The 21,226-nt window shown below is 35.8% G+C and overlaps 1 protein-coding gene across 1 annotated transcript in view; it reads left to right on the plus strand.

Moving 5' to 3' along the window:
- Nucleotides 1-21,226, plus strand: part of LOC144966729 (uncharacterized) — a 73,195-nt gene that overhangs the window by 18,271 nt on the left and 33,698 nt on the right. Inside the window, exons 5-6 of the mRNA XM_078903499.1 lie at nucleotides 12,351-12,605; nucleotides 21,158-21,226. The exon at nucleotides 21,158-21,226 is cut by the window's right edge and continues 204 nt beyond it. Of these exons, the coding sequence (XP_078759625.1) occupies nucleotides 12,351-12,605; nucleotides 21,158-21,226 (324 nt within the window). The remainder of the gene's footprint in view (nucleotides 1-12,350; nucleotides 12,606-21,157) is intronic.

A 21,226-nucleotide genomic window follows, 5' to 3' on the forward strand; every position in this document is an offset into this window, starting at 1 on the left:
TACTACTACTACTACTACTACTACTACTACTACTACTACTACTACTACTACTATACTACTCATTAGACGACATTATATTCATCCACGCAATTCCGATACTTGTGCAGCACCCAATATCAATGTACGATCACCCAATGACGGTAGACATGCTAATGACACCCAACAACAAGAAAAAACACACAGAATACGAACTATCGTTGAATATCGAAAATATTGAACATAGCGTTCAACACCGTCACAGACAAATACGAAATAAACCTCGCTGGTTGAATTACTTTTTGAATATGGACCATTCATTAAACAATATAAAACAAAGTGAACAATCACAGACACCATCATTATGAATTATGAATAGACTCTCATTGTTTTTCTGTGACAATTAATTTAGCTAGAGAATCTCTTGTGTTAATATTTTTTTTTTCTTTTGAAAAGCACAAATGAATTGATGGATCAATTTATCTCATTTCACTGTACTTCATAATCATCTCATTTTAAAGGAGAACTGATGTTGATTGGTTCTATAAGAATATTATGTAACACCTCTTTCACTGAGATCATTACGTTAGATTATATAACTACTTCCGCTTCTGAATATCTCTCGTCTCTCTCACTCTTCTCAAGCCATCAATACTCATCACGATCACCCCTCATTACTTTTTCATGTATAAATTATATATAAAGCTTTGTATTTTCATTCGGCACGTCAATGTTATTTATTCTTTTGGTTATGTTCCCAATCAACAGTTACCAGCAAGATTTTGGCGAATTTATTGTTGTAAAACTCGGAACCGAAACGGATGTCTTTGTTTGAGTTTTGTTTGCTGCCGTCTGAATTCCATTACTTCGTCAGCAAGAAAAAATATCATTGAGCCGCTTTCTCCTAATACAACGAAGAAATACATGAACAAAAACTAAACGATTCTGCAACATGCCCGAAAGATTTATAGATCGCGGAAGCGACCAAGGGAGACCTTCCGCACGTTCCTTAAGGTAGATTAATTTTATCTTGTTATTTTAACATTCGCAGTTTATAGACCACAGATTACACAGGACCAGATATGACAACAGGGGGAATACGTCACCAAAACTGGCTAGTGAGAGGTCGAGTGCCGCCGTTTTATTTTTATGCAACCAAGGACGCTATGCAATTTAATCTCTATTTTAGTGACTTTGATTGAGCTCGATTTACCTTGATTTGTTGACGCAAAATAGAGATAACTACACTTTTACTTCTACATTTTAGGCTTGGCTCCATTGATCGGGTTTATATTAATAACAATGGTAGCAATAGAAATCAAACATACATCGACAAATAGACAAAAGAGAGAGGGACTTGTTTACTCGGATCTATCTATCTATCTATCTATCTATCTATCTATCTATCTATCTATCTATCTATCTATCTATCTATCTATCTATCTATCTATCTATCTCTTTATCGATACCCTTGGTGACTTGTACAGCTCTTTCCTTGATCGATTCCGGGAATTTGTGCATTCGCACTGGTTTTTCTGTTCTTAGGTCCAGTGTTTGGGCTTTTTGTTGTTGCTACAATTTATGGCACAACAATACATTTTATGTCTTAATTCGAGAACAAAATCTGAGTAACGTAACGTAATGAGAAAAGGATCATCGGCAAAATGTCTCGACTTATCAGTTCTGAACAATGCAAATAATGTATGATTCGGGCACAGGCTCTCCGTTAATAAAGGAAACAATAAACAATGAAAAGTAAAAATAAATCTGAATGGATAGTACCTTTTCTATCCGACACCATCCATCTTCTTTTCCAGTATTCGAATCCCCCCCCCCCCCCCTCTGAGAAATACCCTCTCTCTACACACTCTTCAATCAACCAATTGAAATAGACCATTTTTTCTATGCCATCCCAATTAGCTGATAAATTGACAAATCGTATTTTCCAGTAATAGGGAGTCGGCGTAATAACAGTAGGTAAAATAAACTCCTCCTACTTTGATTTTTGATGAATTCTGTGGAGACGATCAACATTTCTTTTTGATGTTACATGACTATCAACCGACATTCCACATATTAATGAGAAGACACAAAGAGTGAAACTCACCTCTTTGAACTTGCTGATCAGTCTCTCTGACTGATGATGACACATACCTAGTATTCGTAGATACTATGTGTGAAATGGGAAGAACGTGCGAAATGGCGGCTTTCATCCCTTTGATCTAACAATGTAGACAAGTCTATGTCATGTATGGTGAGAGGGCAAGAGAAGAATATCCCCCCGCCCCCTTCTCTCTCTCTCTCTCTCTCTCTCTCTCTCTCTCTCTCACTCTCTCTCATCGTGGTAGTCGTCGTCTTAGTAGTGGTAGTGGAAGAAGTAGTGGTTGTAGAACTTGTAGTAGTAGTAGTAATAGTAGTAGTAGTAGTAGTAGTAGTAGTAGTAGTAGTAGTAGTAGTAGTAGTAGTAGTAGTAGTAGTAGTAATTGCATGGATTGATGACCAAGTTGATCGACCATGAAGTTCACACACTTTCATCACACCCTCACAGCATTTTGTTTATTTATTTTTATGTAATTTTTGCTAATAACGCGTCTGTTGTGTCCCGGAAATGCCAATGTTTACTGTTTTCTCATATAATTTTACGCGGTCAGTTTTCTGGAAACCCCGTACATCGTCAGTCTCTCTTTATTCTCGATTCATCCGATAACTGCTTACATCTTAAATAAGATGGCGTCGATTAGCCACTAAATAGTCGCTGTTTTCTCATAGTCTGTGGTATAGACCGCGAAAAGTGATTTTGCTGTGGAATCACTATTTGCAGTAGTAGAAACGCTCTCCTGTCTCTGAAAATTAGTTTTTGTCCCTTCACTCCAACACTATGTTTTCTGTTCAAAATGGCGTGTTGTCGAATGGCTTGAAGTTGAATGAGTGTGTCGAGAGAGAAGGAAATAAAAGGAGGGATGGTTGAAACATTTTGTGTGACTTAGAATTGAGATTTTGAACGTTTCAACTTTTCTTCAAGTCTGAAACTTGACAAGATCGTGTTTTGTTTTGTTTTTTGTTACCCCTATCCAATCCATGAAAATTGCCCCGTCCCCACCTCTCTGACTTGATCAATCGTTCATATCTTGAAATTTAATTGCTTATCTGTCAGACTACTTTAATGAGAACAATTCCGTCCCCGTTTACTGCATCATTTAAAATTAAATATGTTTTTCAAGTTCCAGGAATCTTTCTCTCTCTCTCTCTCTCTCTCTCTCTCTCTCTCTCTCTCTCTCTCTATCTATCACCACCATCTTTACATCATCATCCCCCCTCTCGTCATCATCACTTCGACAATTTCAACCATCACATCATCATCATTACGACCACTACCACATCGTTATCAAAACTACAGCAACCACCACCACCTTTATATCATCATCCTCCTCCCCATCACCATTGCTACCACTGCCACTACTGCAACCACAACCATCACATCATCATCATTACTACCACTACCACAGCTGCCACATCGTTATCAAAACTACAGCAACCACCACCACCTTTATATCATCATCCTCCTCCCCATCACAATTGCTACCACTGCCACTACTGCAACCACAACCATCACATCATCATCATTACGACCACTACCACATCGTTATCAAAACTACAGCAACCACCACCACCTTTATATCATCATCCTCCTCCCCATCACCATTGCTACCACTGCCACTACTGCAACCACAACCATCACATCATCATCATTACTACCACTACCACAGCTGCCACATCGTTATCAAAACTACAGCAACCACCACCACCATTACATCATCATCATTATCCTAATAGTCATCATCACTACCACTACTACATCATCACCACCACCACATCAACACCGCCATCAGTACACAACAATAGACTCATTGTCAACGAAACGCAGAATAATAGTAATAGTATTAATTTATAAAATAAAAATTAAAAAAAAATATTAACTAAAAAAAAAACAAAAAAAAAAATCCAATAATGTAGTTTATATTATTTCGCCCAATCCTCTAAACAATAAAGCTCTAGGCTCGTAGGCTACTACTGCAAATGCAGAACGAACCCTACTGCAAATACCTAACTGAAATGAATGACTATCTTATACAACTGCGAATAACGAATACGACCGCTATCTACTATTCACATTACTACTGAGAATGATGAATATGGCCGCTATCTACTATTGGCATAACTACTGCGAATAGAGGAAATCACTATTCGCAGTACTACTGCAAATAGAGGTGGCCTATTTTAACGAAGTGCTTATTCGCAGTATTGCGAATAGTGATTTCATGGTGTAATCATTATTCGCAGTAGTAGAGGCGCTCTCCCGTCTCTGAAAACTTTGTCCCCTCACTGAACACAAGACGGTATTTTCTGTTCAAAATGGCGTGTTGTCGAATGTCTTGAAGTTGAATGAGTGTGTTAGTTTGAGAAGGAAAGAAAAGGACTAATTTTCAGAGACGGGAGAGTGCTTGTACTTCTGCGAATTGTAATTATGCCGTGAAATCACTATTAGCAGTAATACTGCGAAAAAACACTTCGTTATTATTTATTCAATTTGTCAATTTTTAGTATCTAGTGCTCGTAGAGCAAACATTGATTGATTGGTAAAAGTTAAACATTTCCTAATATGACCATTATTTTGGTTCTCCGCCGCCATTGTCGTTGAAGTACATTGTCATTGAGAAAGGTAGTGCAGATCAGTCATCTAGGTGATTTTTGTCCTAGACTTCCATTTTATTGTGAATTGTGGTTGCTAGAGATCAGAGGGTTTTCTTTTCTATTCGAGTTCTAGATATAGTTAGGTGGTAATAAAGGTTCTAGGGATTTTGTTTTATCTATTAGTTTTAGTTTTAGGGTTAGTTAAAAGTACTTACTAGTTAGTAGTTCAGTCGACTCCGCTTAATCGCACACCTTTTGGAGTAAGAGTAAGAGTTAAGGTTAGTGTGTTGATTAAGAGAAGTTATAAATAGTCTCTAAGCACCAGCTTTCATGTGCCATTCATGTAGGACCTTCTCCTCTGAGTTTTCTTCAGGCTTGGGACCGTCCCGTTCAAGACATTAGACTTAAGACTCTTTAGAAGGGTTTTTAAAACTCTCTTTTTTTTTTGGTTTGTTTTTAGTGGCTTAAAAAAAATCTTTTCTTATTCATGTATCATCGACAACAAAATATGACGTTATTTTTTGTAAGAATGATAATCGTGAAGCGTTGATTGTAGAAAGCTCTGTCTCTTCAGCATTGTAAATGTCATTAGAGTCGTATTGCTGAAGAAGTTGTTTCAAAACTTCATCATTCCATTGGCTGGCAGAAGAGACATCAGCATCGTACTTTTCGTCACGTTCTTTTTTAAACACAACATTCTGTTGACATTTTCATCTTGAGAGCCAACCTTCTGATGGGGAGAAAGATGTGCCTTGAGTTAATGCCAGTTCAGCTGCCTTTTGAGTGTATCAGTGTGAACAGGGACTGTATAGATCAATCAAAAGATGAGATGCAAGTCCTCTCTGTAATCCTTTCTCATTGTTCACAGCTCAGTAGAGGAAAACAATACAAAAGTAGAGAATTACAATTGAGTGGTCAGACAATGTAAATAAAAGTACTGCATTGGGTGGACTGCGATCACGTTTCATACTTTGTGATGCAGACAGTGAGTGCTGAATCAATTAGCCTGTCATGTCAGGTAATCCTTTGATGTCAGTTAACAATCACTGCGAGTCTGACCTAGTCAAGGTCAGCGGGACAGTGGAAGTGTGTTTATGGGAAACCTATTTTCACGCATGATACAATATGAACATGCGGAAATTGTTCAATGAGAAACGCAATACCATTACTTCTTCTTTTGGGGGGTATTTTTTAGATTTTTATCTTCAGTCAAGGTGTAGTGATAAAGCGGAGAATGAGTAGCATATAAGCGGAGTGTGTGGTTAACTGATGTGCTATTAAGCGGAGTGAACTTTACTATATTGTATTACTGTCTATACTGCAAAGCCAGATTGAATTACAGTAAAAAGGACTTGTATGTCTCCCAACTCCAAAAGGAATGTAATTTTGGGAAAACCAGTACTTACCAACATCCTTCATTTTAAAAGAGCGAAAGGAATGCAGAATGTTTACATTCTTTTCCTGTTTGCTTGCAAGGGTACAGTCTAATCTGGGCAATTTTCTCTGTAATGCAATTAATATAGATAATCTCATATTCTATATTTGTTCCCGAATATTTTGACAGGGGATATCCAACCACTCCCCATCCTCACCAAGAGTAAAGACTGGGGATGTTATTTTCTTCTTTTCTTGCTTCAATTAAACTAAGAGTAAGTGTCACAATTCTGAGGCAATGTTTATTTTGCTTAAATGCCTTATTTTTGTTGGCTTTAATCTTAAAGCACTCTTACTGTAAGTTTTGGTCACTTACTAAAAAAGCAGAAGTACATCTTTCCCCTCCCTTTATGCTCATACAGGCTACTTGATTTGTGAGTACTAACAATATTCTTTTACAAGCATATTAAATTGATACATCTAACAGAATGTTTGGCATGCCAAACTATTATCAATTTCTGGTTAAAATACATTTTCAGACAATTTTGGAAAAGACAATTTACAGGTCTGTTAAAGTTTGACTATCACTGAATATTGTAAACCTGTTTTATATAAACAAGGGCACTCTCATCTTCGACTCACAGAGACTTGAATTGTAAGCTTCAATTTGTTAGACAAAGACCGATACTGTGGCCATTTCGGGTTTCCCCTTTATCAACAAAACACGATGATTAAAACACTAAGGACTAATGAGTTATCGCATAACTCATTCGTCTTTAGTGTGTTTCGTTGATAAAGGGGAAACCCAAAACATCCACAGCATCTGTCTTCGTCTAATATATTGAAGCTTATCACTATTTTTTCCTTCGAGCTTCAAGCAGCAACATTTTTAATATCAGTTTGTTTTTGCTCTAACATTCCTCTGTTTTGTGTGTATTTGTTTTACACTTTGAACAGAATTTTTGTTAAAGTGAGCAGAAGATGTGGGTGAACTTTGATGAGTACCTTGTTTGATAACATTTGTCGGGTTGACATTCTGTTTAGAATCGGTCAGCATACATTGTCTAGTCCTTTCGATTAGAACTCATTATTGTGTAACAAATGCTTTTACTTCTGAGGAACAACTGTCAAAAATTGTGCCGCGACAATTAACTCTTTTAGCTCAGTTCATTTTTTTTTCCAAATCTGAAAATCCCCACCAGCGTTGTTGCAACTATTGCAGTCTTTGAACAAACTGTCCATGTGTTTCGGATTTGTTACGCTTTACGCTATGAAATTGGCAGTAATGTCATAATTATTCAGTAAAGCTGTTTTTATGTTTTCGTAATCGTCACAAGTGACAGTTGTCAACTGTAAATAGACTTGATACATGCGCTCTCTCAAGTACAGTTAGCGTGCAATTCTTATTGTTTAGCCCCTCTCTAATTCAAGTGGATGTGATCTTCTAGCTTATTCATGCACCATTTTCGTTGCTCGAGTTGTAGCTCAAGATTGGCTATTTTGCACTTATAATTTTCACAAACTGATTTATCTCTTCTTGGTCAATTATGCCTTATTCTTGTGATAGTTTTGGAAGTTTTCTGCCTAGAATTATACGTTCCTTTTTATCACTTGAAAAATGAAAATGACAAAAATATTCTTTTGACACATCGGTTCTGGGCCAGGTTCTACGATCAGTTAAGGACAATGATGGGAACTGGTGGTTTTCCTAGGATCCGAGGAATAAAAAGAGGAATTTTCTCCTTTTATCAAAATTATAACCCCCGCCCCAATCAATGACTTGGCAGTGAGAGAGTTGATGTGTGGTGGAACATACAGGTGCAGTTTCCTACGTCCCAGAACATATCTAGAGTGTAAATGACAATTTATCATCTCCATTGCTTTAAAATTAGGCTTTTATAGGTAATTGATAAAAATGTTTATCCTTTTTCACTTTTTCTCATCATCAGCACTGAATGATAATAATGCTAAGCAATTTTAGAATCAAAATATCACAAGATATCAGTGTGGTTAAGACACAAATTTTACGTTGTTGAAAAATAATTATCAAAACTGAAAAAATATAACCAATGTAACTAAAAAAGAGCTTTTATATAGATCAATATCCACCTATTGTGCCCAAAGCACTTTACAAGATCAACATTCATTATAAAAGGCAAGATGAGTTGAATTTGAAAAAAAAATCTGCATTTAATGAGAAGTTTGTAATGACCAAAATTAAATCAAAGCTGTGAGCAATTACATAATATTTAAATCTAGCTAATACCGGACGAGCCCGCATTTGTAATACTTATTGATTCATTGTTCAAAGGTACTCAAGTTAAGTTTAAAAAATAGAACTCTTTCATTAACTAAACGTATGAGAGAATTTTAGTTTTATTTTTAAAAAAAAATTATCAAATAAATAAAGGATCACAAAGGATTTTTAAATTTAATAAATAAAATGTTTTGTTTATGTACAATGGTCTTGGTCTGGTTTGCTTATCTTGATCTGTGTTTGGGTAGACCTTCCTACAGCATTAGGTTCACAGGCTGGCTCTAGGTCAGTGGTGATCACAGCATAACGCAATTGTCAGATATTGTCTGGACATCGATTTATCATGTTATGTGGACACAGCGTCTAAAAGGTCTGAAAAATATGTACACACGTTAGCACTAGGCTATTTCAACGTTTTGATGTGAAGGCAGCGAGTTTATGGGCCCAGCTAAAATAGCAGGGTTTAAAAAAAATAGTCCAAAGAGGAACCTATTCACATGATAATTACAATCATATAATGGTTTTTGGTCATATATAATGTTGAGCTCAGGGATAAGATGTTTGATATAGTTGCTTCTCATTGGTATGCTTATCTTAACTGATGTAGAGTGATTACTGAGCAAATGTGCTTTATTGCTTTTCATATTCGGCATTGCGCACTGCAATGCCCCATAGAGAGGGAAAATGATTCAGAAGGAGTTCAAATGTTCAAGATTTAAATAGTTGACATCACAAAATTCATCATCTTGTTCTTTTTTTTTTACACGATGTAGAGTCTTAGTCTAATTTTAGAATGGGAATTTGTATGGTTGCAATAAGGAAAACAAGTGCGGCGTTATGAATTCAAATTTGGCAAGAAGCAAACAATGTTGCTATCAAGTTTATTTTAAATAAAAAGTTGGTGAAATGACACATCTGCATAGTTTTCTTATTCTTAAGCCTTTATTCCCTCCCCAACCATAAAACTGTATTTGTATGGTCAGCATTAAACTGCCCCATTTTTGTTACAGTTTTACATAAATCACTTGAGCATTTATATAGCACAATATCCACGTAACATGCCCAAAGCGCTTTACAGGGGTTCGCTAACCGAAGCAACACTTAACGTGTAGCGCGAGATGTGAAGCCTGTTAGGTGACATTATATACATTTTTTTCGGACAGAGACAACGCTGTTAATAGACAGGTACTCCTTTGACACCTACATAGAGTGAGAGAATGTGAATAAATAACCTTTTCCAAGGACTCAGCCTTGCGCCGCTTAGAGTGGCACTTAAATTGTTGCTAAATTTACAGAAACTAAGTCTTGTTATTTTCAATAGAAGATGACTCTTAAGGGATGGCAAATTGACTACCCTACCAAACAACATAGATAAATGTAGTCTTCTTAATGTATCCCTACCATTCTTTCAGGATAAGGTTGATAGAATTAGAACAAAAGCTTGACAAATTTGATAACTATAATGATATAGATACCTTTTTGGGCACTAAACTTTACAATTTTAGAGGGGTAAATGAAGAATTTATACAATATCTTATAACAAAGGCACCTATTAAATTTTGAAAACTTGATCAATTACCAGCAAAATTTATGTCTGCATGTGTTTTGTAAACACGCTTGTTTACAATGTGCATGCCACTTCTTTTACCTGCTATAAGTGCATTTGGACTCTCCTATCATTTTTATGCAGATTATTCTCCATTGTATGACTGTGTACATGCTCCTGATTTAAGAAAATTGATGAATAGGATTGAATATTGCTTTAATTTGTAGAAATTAATAATTGGATGAATCAAAACAAATTAATGTTTGAATGATGATAAAACAGAGATGTTAATTAATGTTAGGCCCAACCTACTTAATCATATTGATATTCCAACGATTAATTTCGGAACTACAGTCCACTACAATCGCAACACCTTGGGATCAGCGAAAATGTTGCGATTAACCAGAGCTGCAAATAACCGAAGTTGAGTTTTCTGTCCACTATTGCAACATTTTACACAAGTATGGTAAACTCAAAGCCATTGTTGTAAACATCGTTCGGAGTCCACCACAGACTGAGCAATTTAATTGGAATAGATAGCAGCCCTGTATAGATTTTGACAATCAAAGCTTTGAGGCAAGCCGACATCTTAAGATTGGATTCACTTTCACTTTTTGTTCTCAATATTTGTAAGAGTCCAAGAGATTAGCCGTGATGAGAGTCAATAAGCTCTCAACAAACCCGTTGGTCACAAAGCACAGTTGTCAATCCCAAAACAAAGGATATCATCGTTCAGTCTCTCCTCACAACTGTCATCGTCTACCTATTGTCTAAACCATGCCAAGCCCACTTGCCTCAAAAATCGGGTAATTTCGCCGTTTTTTCACTGTCTCACTTCTGGCCTGCCGTGGGAGGCCAATTTGCCAATTGGGCAATCCAAACACTGACAATAAGTTTACCTGGCCAATCAATTATTTTTTTGTGAAGTGTTAACGTAGATTTATATTGTATTTTATTCACAAAAGTCCTTTTAAAACTGCCACTGTTGTCGGGTACATTCGCCGTACGTCGGGGAACTTCGCCGCCACTGGCGGGTAACTTCGCCGCGAGATTTTGTACTTAGTTTTTCTCCCTACAAGACACTATGAGGAACAATTTCCATTTCTTAAACTCTTCTTGTCCTCAAATCTCTCTACATTATCCAATACTGCAATATTAACACATATTTATTGGCACTTGAATCGAGTGTGATGATGTATGTAAAGTGCCTTCCTGTGGATACATTACAATGCCAATCACAAGATCATAGCCTGCTGCCCATCCATACCCGAGTTGACTGATTTGTGGTTATTAAACCCACTTACATATTTATTATTTACTTTTCTTAACTTAGTTATATTTTAGTGCTAACACACAGCGTCTATTGCACACTAAAATCGTCTTTGGAAGAATTATAGTATGATGATAGTGATGTGCGGCGAATTTACCCGAGAGTACCGGTGAATTTACCCGAAATTATAGATTTTTGAAATATTGTATTACAATTTTTAGAAATATTTTTCTGATGATAATATACACTGATAATGAAAATAAAATGGATATGGATGACCACAAAGTCAATACAACATTGATTTTGTGACCAGGGCCTTCACATTCAACTGCACAAACTAGGGGAACGTTAGTGTCGGGTTGCCGTTACAATCAAAAAGTCAAGGATGTCAAAACATCTTGATTACTACATGTCATTTTGAAGTGCTATAACTCTTAAAGATTTCTCATTTGCTTCCTTCAAACTGAAGCAATACGTACATTCACATCTTGTCTTTTGAATATGGACTATTCCAACGTGAGGGGTGTAAGGATAAATGTTCACCAAGCATTATTTCTTGGGGGTGGAGGGTCGCGGCGAATTTCCCCGTCGGCGAACTTACCCGATTCTACCCTATAATCGTCACAGATGACCGCACAAACCCGAACTGCAAAGCCATGCCCTCTTTTGTTTCTAATAGTGTTATGACACACTAATGTAGTATTATAACCCAACTGCTCTCGATTCTTCAATGTGTCATGATTTCACCCATGATGAAATCTAATCATGAGATTGTATTTGATTGATCCTTGAAAAAGCGTAGTGTCATTCAAATTCCATTATTGCAACTTCCTTTATGATAACAAATAATAATAATAATAATAATAATAATAATAATAATAATAATAATAATAATAATAATAATAATTTAATAATAATATAATTTTAATAGTAATATTGATAATGATGATGATGTGATAATAGCAATAATAATAATAATAATAATAATAATAATAATAATAATAATAATAATAATAATAATAATAATAATAATAATAATAATAATAATAATAATAATAGTAATAATAATGATAATAATAATGATAATAATAATAATTAATAATAATAATGATAATAATAATAATAACAATAACAACAGTCATCATAATTATCACTATCAACATCACAGTCATAATCATAATTTGTTTCGATTGTATCGAGCATTTACTTTGTTTTATTTCTCCAATTTTTACCAGTTACGATAAAACCTAAACTCGGTGGAATGCCCAAGGCAATGCTGGCAGGCACCCAAGTCAAGTTGACTTGTGAAGGAGGAGGTCATAAACTTGGACGTGCAGATTACGAGTTCGCTTTTCATGATGGATCAAAAGAAACACTTGCTGTAAAGACTCATCTTGCCTATGAAACTTTTGGAAGAGTACCTGGAAAATATGGCTACTGTCGTCGAAATGGCCTACAATCTCCCTCAGTTCCAGTTCCACGTATATTAAGTAAGTTCATGATTAATCTTTGAGATAAAACCTGTTCACTGATTTGATATTCTCATTCTCATTCTTTCAAAAACTACCCCCCCCCCCAAAAAAAAAAAAGAAAAGAAAAAAAAAAAAAACAAAAAAAAAAAAAAAAAAAAACAAACCCAAAAAACAAAAACAAACACACGACAAACCCCACAATAACTTTTAATCAGGTTTATAGAATCTCATAAATTAATTAAGATTTGTGTTTCGGATAACATCATTATTAATTGGTAAAAATATTTTACAAATATACTTATTTTTAGGTAAAAATGAATAACTATCTTTGAGAATTGATGGACATTAAAGAGTTTCAAATATAAAAAAAGGTGCTTATTATACGAGGTGTACACATATGCCATTATAATTTGTTCCACATGCTCTTCTGAGGAAATATCGCGTTAAGTTGGAAATGGAACAATGCATGTTTTATGATGTGTGTAAGGGCTCACCCACACCGGAGACTGACTCCGATGACCCCGAACTGCCATCCTCTGTTGTCTACTGGATAAAGACGTCGGGCACAGACAAAATATTAAGAGTAAAGAGTAGAGTTCCTAGACCTACCCATACCAAGCACCCGGCGTGCTCTGCTGGGTTTTTTTTCGAGCTTGGTAATGGTAGGTCTAGCCACTCTTCTCTAACTCTCCTGACAGACTGTTATTATGCTGATCTCTTCATATTTCTTTTGTATTCTGTGTATTATACTTTAATTTTCACATAGATTTTTATACCACTGTGTTTGTAACGTTTTAGTGCTTCACTTGATATAATTTGTTGGATTATTAAACAGGAGAATTGTTTGAAATTTGTGAGTTTTAAAAGTGAACTTTTTAGATTTTGATGGATTTTTAGACTGGACTCTCCACTGTGAATTCTAGACAACTGCTCACTCTGTTACCTGTAGTAGATGTTTACAACCATATTTATAACAGCCTGTTGACAACACCATTCATATTGAATTCTGACAAGTTTTGAAATCATTATTTTTAAAATAATAAAGGGTGATGTTCTGGCATGCGTAAACAAATCAACACGGCCATTGGCCGAAGACCGCCTTAGTCCCGCCACCAACACTTGTCACGATATCAACAACAATTAACAGTCGTAGCAAATTAAAACAAACCTCAGCAAATAAAAACAATGGCAATAATAAACAGCAAAATAAATCTACAACTAATGCAACAACAACAGTAACAACAACAGCAATGGCAACAAAAACACTCCAAAACTGCAACATAAACAGCAACAGCAAAAACAATGGCAACAACGACAACAACAACAGCAATAACAACAACAATAACGGCAACGTCAACAGTAACTGCAGCAACAACAACGGCAACCACAATAAAAGCAACAACGGCAACAAGAGCAACAGCAATAACAACAGCAACAACCTCAACAAAAGCAGAAACAACACAAACAACTACACCAACAATAACATGAACAAAACAACTACATCATCAACAACAGCAACTGCAACTTAACCCAAAACAGCAACAACAACAAACAGCAATGGCAACAAAAGCAACAACAAAAGTGTCTAATGCTTTACATAGAGTATAAATGACGAAAACCATTTGAAATATGCTCTCCTGAATGTACGTTCTGTGCAAAAATAAAGGAATTTTGATAAATGATATTTTCATCGAAAACAAATTGAATTTATTCTTTATTATAGTCAACTTGGCTCACATCTTCCGACGTTATAACAATAAATGAAATAATCCCTATTCATATCATCAAGAAAACAGACACTACAGAGGTGGCTTGAATCAAATTGAAAATTAATAAAGTAGACACAAAATTTTGACTCATTTGAATGCCTCCAAATTCACCTTAACCATAAAACAGACACTTTAACATCGTGACTATATAAAGACCACCACCATCAACGAGGAGCAAGACTACAAGTACATAGTTCATCAAAGAGTTTGAGAATTTTTACCATGGAAAAAACACAGAAAAATATTATCCTTGGTGATCTTAATTTACATGCCGAGATTTTGGACTACTTCAACAAACTTCTTAAAGCATTCAATCTTACACAAAATGTCCAAGCACCAACTCACAATTAAATTAAATTAAATTATTAAATTGAGCTTTTATAAAGCGCAATATCCACTAAATGGGCTCAAAGTGCTTCACAATCGGTCATGACCAACAGCAACACGTAACATGTTGAACGAGACATGACGCCTCTCAGGCGATATTACAATTTTTTTCCGGACAGCGACAACACTGTTGTCTGACTGTTCACAGCCAGGCACTCGTTTTACACATGGATACGGTGAGAGAATGTGAGTAAAGAGCCTTCTCCAATGACTCAACTATGTGCCAAGCGAGGCTCGAACTCAGGACCTTCCAATCCGAAAGCGAGTGTCATGCCACTTGACCACATAGCCGCCTGATAGATTTCGTAAAAATGTAGTACCACTTGACCTCAGAGCCGCACGATGGATCTCGTCATCACACGTTCTATCGATACTTCCACTCGTGACATCAGGATCGGAAACCCCGGCATTTTAGACCACTACCCAGTATTTTTTCAGGTCAATTGTCCCAGTCCCGAAATGCACACTGCAGTAAAGCAGGACAAAAGAATTAAATCACCCCCAATTGCTAGATAGACCAAGTTCGCGAGTCGGACATAAATAAAAAGGTTATGGGAACACACTGCGTCAAAGAGGAAATAGACTTTCGTTATACGTCCCTTAATGGCTTTCGGCCACATCAGAAGGCACGACTCACTACAGAAGACCATTGCAAGCGTGGTCGAGGACGAAGAAGGACAGGCTGGCTTGGAAATGTCGCAGCGTACGTAGGAAGCCCCATAAATCAATGTGCAAAACTCGCAGATGAGAGAGAGAGAGCGAGCTGGCGAACCATGATCAACAACGTCGTGTCCGACATGGAACATCGGTAAAGGTAAAGGTAATGGCTTTCTGGAAAAAGCATGCACCCCTCCAATCCAAAACGATCGTCTTGAGACCAAAACTTGTGAGGAAGGTATATGGCAATAGTCTGGACTCAATATTCATAAATAGCTGTATAAAAATGACAAAAATAAAACCAATCAACTAATAATTAATAGGCAGTGCCAAGCGGTATGTGAAAAACACGCTAGTAAAAGGCAAAATTGATTCTAAAAAGCTACGGTCAAAATGATCATGCCATCGAATAAAAAAAAATAAAATTGAGCTTTATATAGCGCAATATCCGCTAAATGTGCTCAAAGCGCTTTACAAGGGGTCCCTGGTCAACAGCAACATTTAACATGTAGGACGGGACATGACACCTGTTAGGCGATATTACAATTTTTCGGACACAGACAACGCTGTTAACGGCCAGGTACTCATTTTACACCTGAGTACGGTGAGAGAATGTGAGTAAAGAGACTTCTCCAATGACTCAACTATGTGCCAAGCGAGGCTCGAACCCAGGACCCTCCGATCCGAAAGCGAGTGTCATACCACAAAACCACATAGCCGCAAAAAACTACCAAAAATTCATGCCCAAAAGAACTCTGTAACAAATTCAACACTTTTTTTCACAGAGTAAATTTCCAACATCCGACAGGAGCTAGACAATGACAGTGACTGAGCTGTATTATAATCTTATCCACATCCCAGCATGCCATCACGAGTTAAAATAGCAAGTCTTGTGACTTCACCAATGGACACAGCAACGACTACGCACGTGACCTAAGCAAAAAGAACAACATCAATAGATGGGACACTATAGGGGGACACAACACTTTCCTGCATGACACAACCAACACAATATACACTCAATGTAAAACATTAACATCATTTAAAACCATGACTATCGAGGAATTTAAAAAGATATTGTAAGATATCTCTATTAAATCATGCCTGCTAGACAGACACCAACTTGGCTCATAATGGCATGTGCAAATTGTCTTGCTCCAGCTATCGCATCTATTGTAGATGAAAGTCTAGTGTTACCCAATTTTCAAAATATGCGAAAACATGCCATGGTTTTATCCCTGAAGAAAAATAACATCTTGACCGCAATGACTTAATTAATTTTCGGCCTGTTTCAAATTTGAATTTAGTTTAAAAATGTATCAACCATATGAAGATGAATGCCTTAAATAAAATTCAATTTGCTTCAAGCCTCACATAACACAGACAGGCATAGCTTAAAGTTTTAAATGATATTTGTAAACAATTTAGGTAATAGAATAAACTTCAATGTTCATTTTATTAGATTCAAGTGTCCAGTTTGACGCTATCGATCAACATTTACTTCTGACTGGACCATGTGATCACTTATATATAAATACCACAGCTTTATATTGGTTTAAAAAAGAATTGTTTGAAAGAACGTTGTAATAATTATAGAAAACCATATATCAACTCTGTTCATATTGATTTGTGGATTGCCTCAGGGATCTATTCTCAGCCTCCTCCTTCTTACAATTTATACTGCCCCCCCCCCCGTAAAGTAATGTGTTAAACTAACAATATTTGACAGACTTATCATCCTTTAAAGATTAATACTACAGATCGAGTAATGACCCGCCGGGAACGGCCAAATCATGAGAAAAAAGTGTTAAAAAGACTCCAATATAACTGAAAAGTAGAACATTTTAAGCAACAAGCAGAGTTTCGTTGGGAAAACGTCTTATATTTTGGATAAACTTGAGCGGTAATCTCAAAGAATATTTAGGTATGTATCATCAACCTTTCCACCTGTTTTATCATCTTGAGGATTGCCCAATGGATACACATAGTCTGATCTCCTTAAATAGGTGGTGGAGTAGAGTCAGTTTCTCCAATATGATTTCTTTTTACTTTATAGTGTATATCAAGAATCTTACATGACTGAATCTTGGACCGTTATATCCCTCTGTCTCTAAAGGAAAGCAGGAAAAGAAAAGCGAGGTCATAGCAGTCGGCAATGTGTGATTGATTTGGTCAAAATTTCAGGGGACTGGAACAGTTTTTTGGGGATGAATGCAGACAAAAAACAAAACAAAAAACAACTCTTCAAATACCTGTCTTGCATGTTTGTGAAGGAAACAGTTAAAGAGCAAAAAGGACTGTGTATGCCATTTAATTTGATCTTGTAATGGGATTTCTGTAGGACAATGCAACCACGAAGAAGGAGACATCCCCACTCCCCATATTGGTGGTCCATATTTTGCAAGGGCTTCAAGTACAATCATTCAGACTTAAACAGACTCCGAGATATTGATGTTATTGTCATCCTCATAGCCAATTATCATTATATCCTTGTAGCAAATCCTGCAGCTAATATTTGCATTAAATCTTTTAAAACGTCAAAGAAAGTAATTAATCTGAACAGCATTGCCACAAATATTGGCCAAGAGGCTTGTAAATTACTTGTATTGTTTCATGCATTTACGGGTTCTGTCATCACATCTGCTTTCAAGTTTAAAGGGAAGCGGTCGTGTTGTTAGTTGTCTTTGTTTAGTCATGTTTCTCGCTATGAGACATTGGCAAAAACCATGATGCAATTAACTTTGAGGGAGGCAGAAGGAGAGCACGGCAAACAAGGTGCTGGGTGGATAGTGTCATGGAATGGACAAGGATGGACATCCCAACAACTAATGAGGAAATCTGACAACAGATCTTGATGGATGATCCTTACTGTTGTCATCTCTCATGTCTCATCTCCGACCACCCCGCACAGGAGAATGAGGTGAGGTGGGGTGAGGTTCACGTTATAACATCCTTACCAAAGCCCCACTATCTCCTGTTATTCCTGAATTCGTGAATGTTCCATTAAAGATATCTCAAAGTCGCTATGTGACCATTTGTATGCCAACTACTGGCAACTATACCAAGGTGAAGCCAGTGAACACAATATTGATCTCGTAAGGATGAACATTTTCATCCACAAAACGAGAGACGTTGACAAAGTCCTTCCAACAAGTGATGTTCTGTATCAACAATTTGAAAGATGTGTCTTTCAAGCGACTATTTGGGCCACAATCAATGAGTCATTGATGTCTTACCAAAACTAAATAATGCGAATGGAAGGAAGATAATGATAGACTGATTCATGTTTTAACCACGCCTCTTGAAGTTTAAGCTGTCTTCCATATTAATCAGATGTTTTGCTTTCCGATGCAAATGCACGAAGGCAACATTGAACCGTAGCCTGTTTTGTAAATGTCAATATGCAAATTAAACAGCTCTCTTATACATGATTTGCAATCTGGGCCATTTCTTTCCCTACCTGTACATTATTTATTTTTAAATCAACCAATAAATTCATGGTGTCTGTTAAGTCTGGTTCTTAAACAACATGGATTGTTTTTAATATAAAAAAGCTATTTTAAATAATATTTTGTTTTATGATTTATGACTTATTAATGATTATTCTATTTAGAAACTTTTAGTGTAGATGATATCATGCAAATGCAATCTCGCCATTAAAAAGCTCAGATCTAAGTCTAGTACTAGATAACATATTATATTTCACAAAGAATAAATGTGACTGTATTCAAGAAAAAAAAACAATTGTAATATTGGTAGATATTGTTAAGGCATTTGACAAATAAACATAATTCAAAGGACATCTCCAAAAATAAAAAAGGCGAAGATCTCTCACTGAATGTTAGTCTGGGTCATGAACTCCCTGACAAATTAAAAGGAAGGCTCGAGTAGGAATGGGAAGTAGAAGGACTGATAAGCCGTAATTTACAAATGTTAAACTCTTTAGTAGCTTCCATTTCTTGTCTTCGAATATCTTGTTTTGTCAACAGTTTTCAGGGCATTTCACAAGAAGAGACTTGCTGCAGTAAAAATCTGAAAAAGTACATTGACTCTTTTGAATTGAGACATGATGCCTAAGATTTTTTTATTCCGGTTCATAATTTGGCTGGTATTCATTTCCCAATAGGATACGAGTATTAGAATTAGTTACAAGCTCCATTGAATATAATCTGATTTATTTGTGTTCTACAATTTATTTTAAACTTATTCAGTTGTTCATATTTTTTCTTGAAAAGTATTGTTTATTCAACAATTTTCTAGATGTTTCACAAATACACACTTGTTTTTTTCCAATGTGAAAAAGGGCGATAACTCATATGAATTTTGATATAGAGCTAAGATTTTTTGTATAGAGCCTAAAGACACATAACCAAAGTTTGTTTTTGTTCTTATAGTGCGTTAGATTTCCTATTACCTTTTTGAGTTCTATTTTTAGTAACAGAATTCAATGGGCGATAAGTCCATTAACCATTATCCGATTTATTTGCAATTTGGAAATAATGTTATTCTCTGTATGAGCTATTATTTGTTCTTTTTACAAGTTGTAATTTTCTTAACTGTTTAAGTGATATTCCGGAAAATCGTGCTCTTTTTGGAAAGAGGACGTAACTAAAGGGCTATAGCTCCTTGAAATGATTTATAAATTTAATCATTTTTTTCATAGGTGATATATTTGGATCCTATTACAATCTTTTTGTTATTTGCAAGTTATAAAATTCTTGATATTATTGGACTTCTGAATTTAACCATATTTTCACCTTGTTTTACCTCGAAAGGTCAGATCCAAATTCCGATCGGACAAGCTGTTTTTTTTGTCTGCTATTTGGCCTATAAAGAAAGTTAAACTTTTACACCGATCCGAAACATCAAGGGCCTCGGGGACCTTACTAATATGCACAGCCCTGTGGCCGGCTTAAAAGAGAAGACATTGCATACAAACATTCCTTTTATTCGGTCAATTTTGCTGTATTATCTTACTGCACAATCATTAAACTGTATTTAACATTGCTCTTAGATGTTTTATAACTGTAGCCGAGCATTGGTCAACATTGATGTATTATTTTACTCAACCATCGTATAACTTAAGACAACATTGCTCTTTGATCTTTTGTAACCTTACCTCAATATTGCTACTTAATGATATACAATCATTCCCTTGCTATTTAATGTTTCACAATTTTGCTCCACAATTAGTCGACATTAATCTTTAATCTTAAACAACGGTCCCCTAAAAATTTACTCCTTGATTTTAAATATCCATCTCTCACTATCAGTCAAACCTTTGAAGAAGTGAAGTTTTTCAGTCAATTTCTGTCCAAAAGTGTTCTCAATTTTAAAGGAACAGCTTCGATGATACAATAATTTACCTTATATTTTGGCCAGGCAGTCACCTCTTTGTTTAATTTGCAGGCATGAATGATAAGTAATCATCTTTGAAATAAAGTGTAATATATTACTGCATTTTGAACCTCGTTACTCGTCTTATCGAAGATATCTTTTGTATTCGGAGGTAAATATTTGCAGATCATTTCTGTCTTTGTCTGAAAATTGTACCAGCACCTAACAGACTTGTGCTTTGTGACAAATGTGAGCTGTTACATCGTTGCAAGATAGATGCATACAAGCATATTTAAAAGCGTTAGAACAAGCTTATTTAATCACTATATCTGTAAATGAAATAATTTTTTAAAAGTATGTGTGGCACATTCAAATATGCATATACTAATCACAAAACAATATATCTTTCAAAATTCACAGATGACATTTTAGGAGTAAAACTCACCCCAGTGTCATCATTGACAGTGATGTTTAATCAACCACTGAAAC

This window comes from Berghia stephanieae, chromosome 2, assembly GCF_034508935.2.
Source record: "Berghia stephanieae isolate SIO BIC M18660-M18661 chromosome 2, UCSD_Bste_1.3, whole genome shotgun sequence".
Classification (NCBI taxonomy): Eukaryota; Metazoa; Mollusca; class Gastropoda; order Nudibranchia; family Aeolidiidae; genus Berghia; species Berghia stephanieae.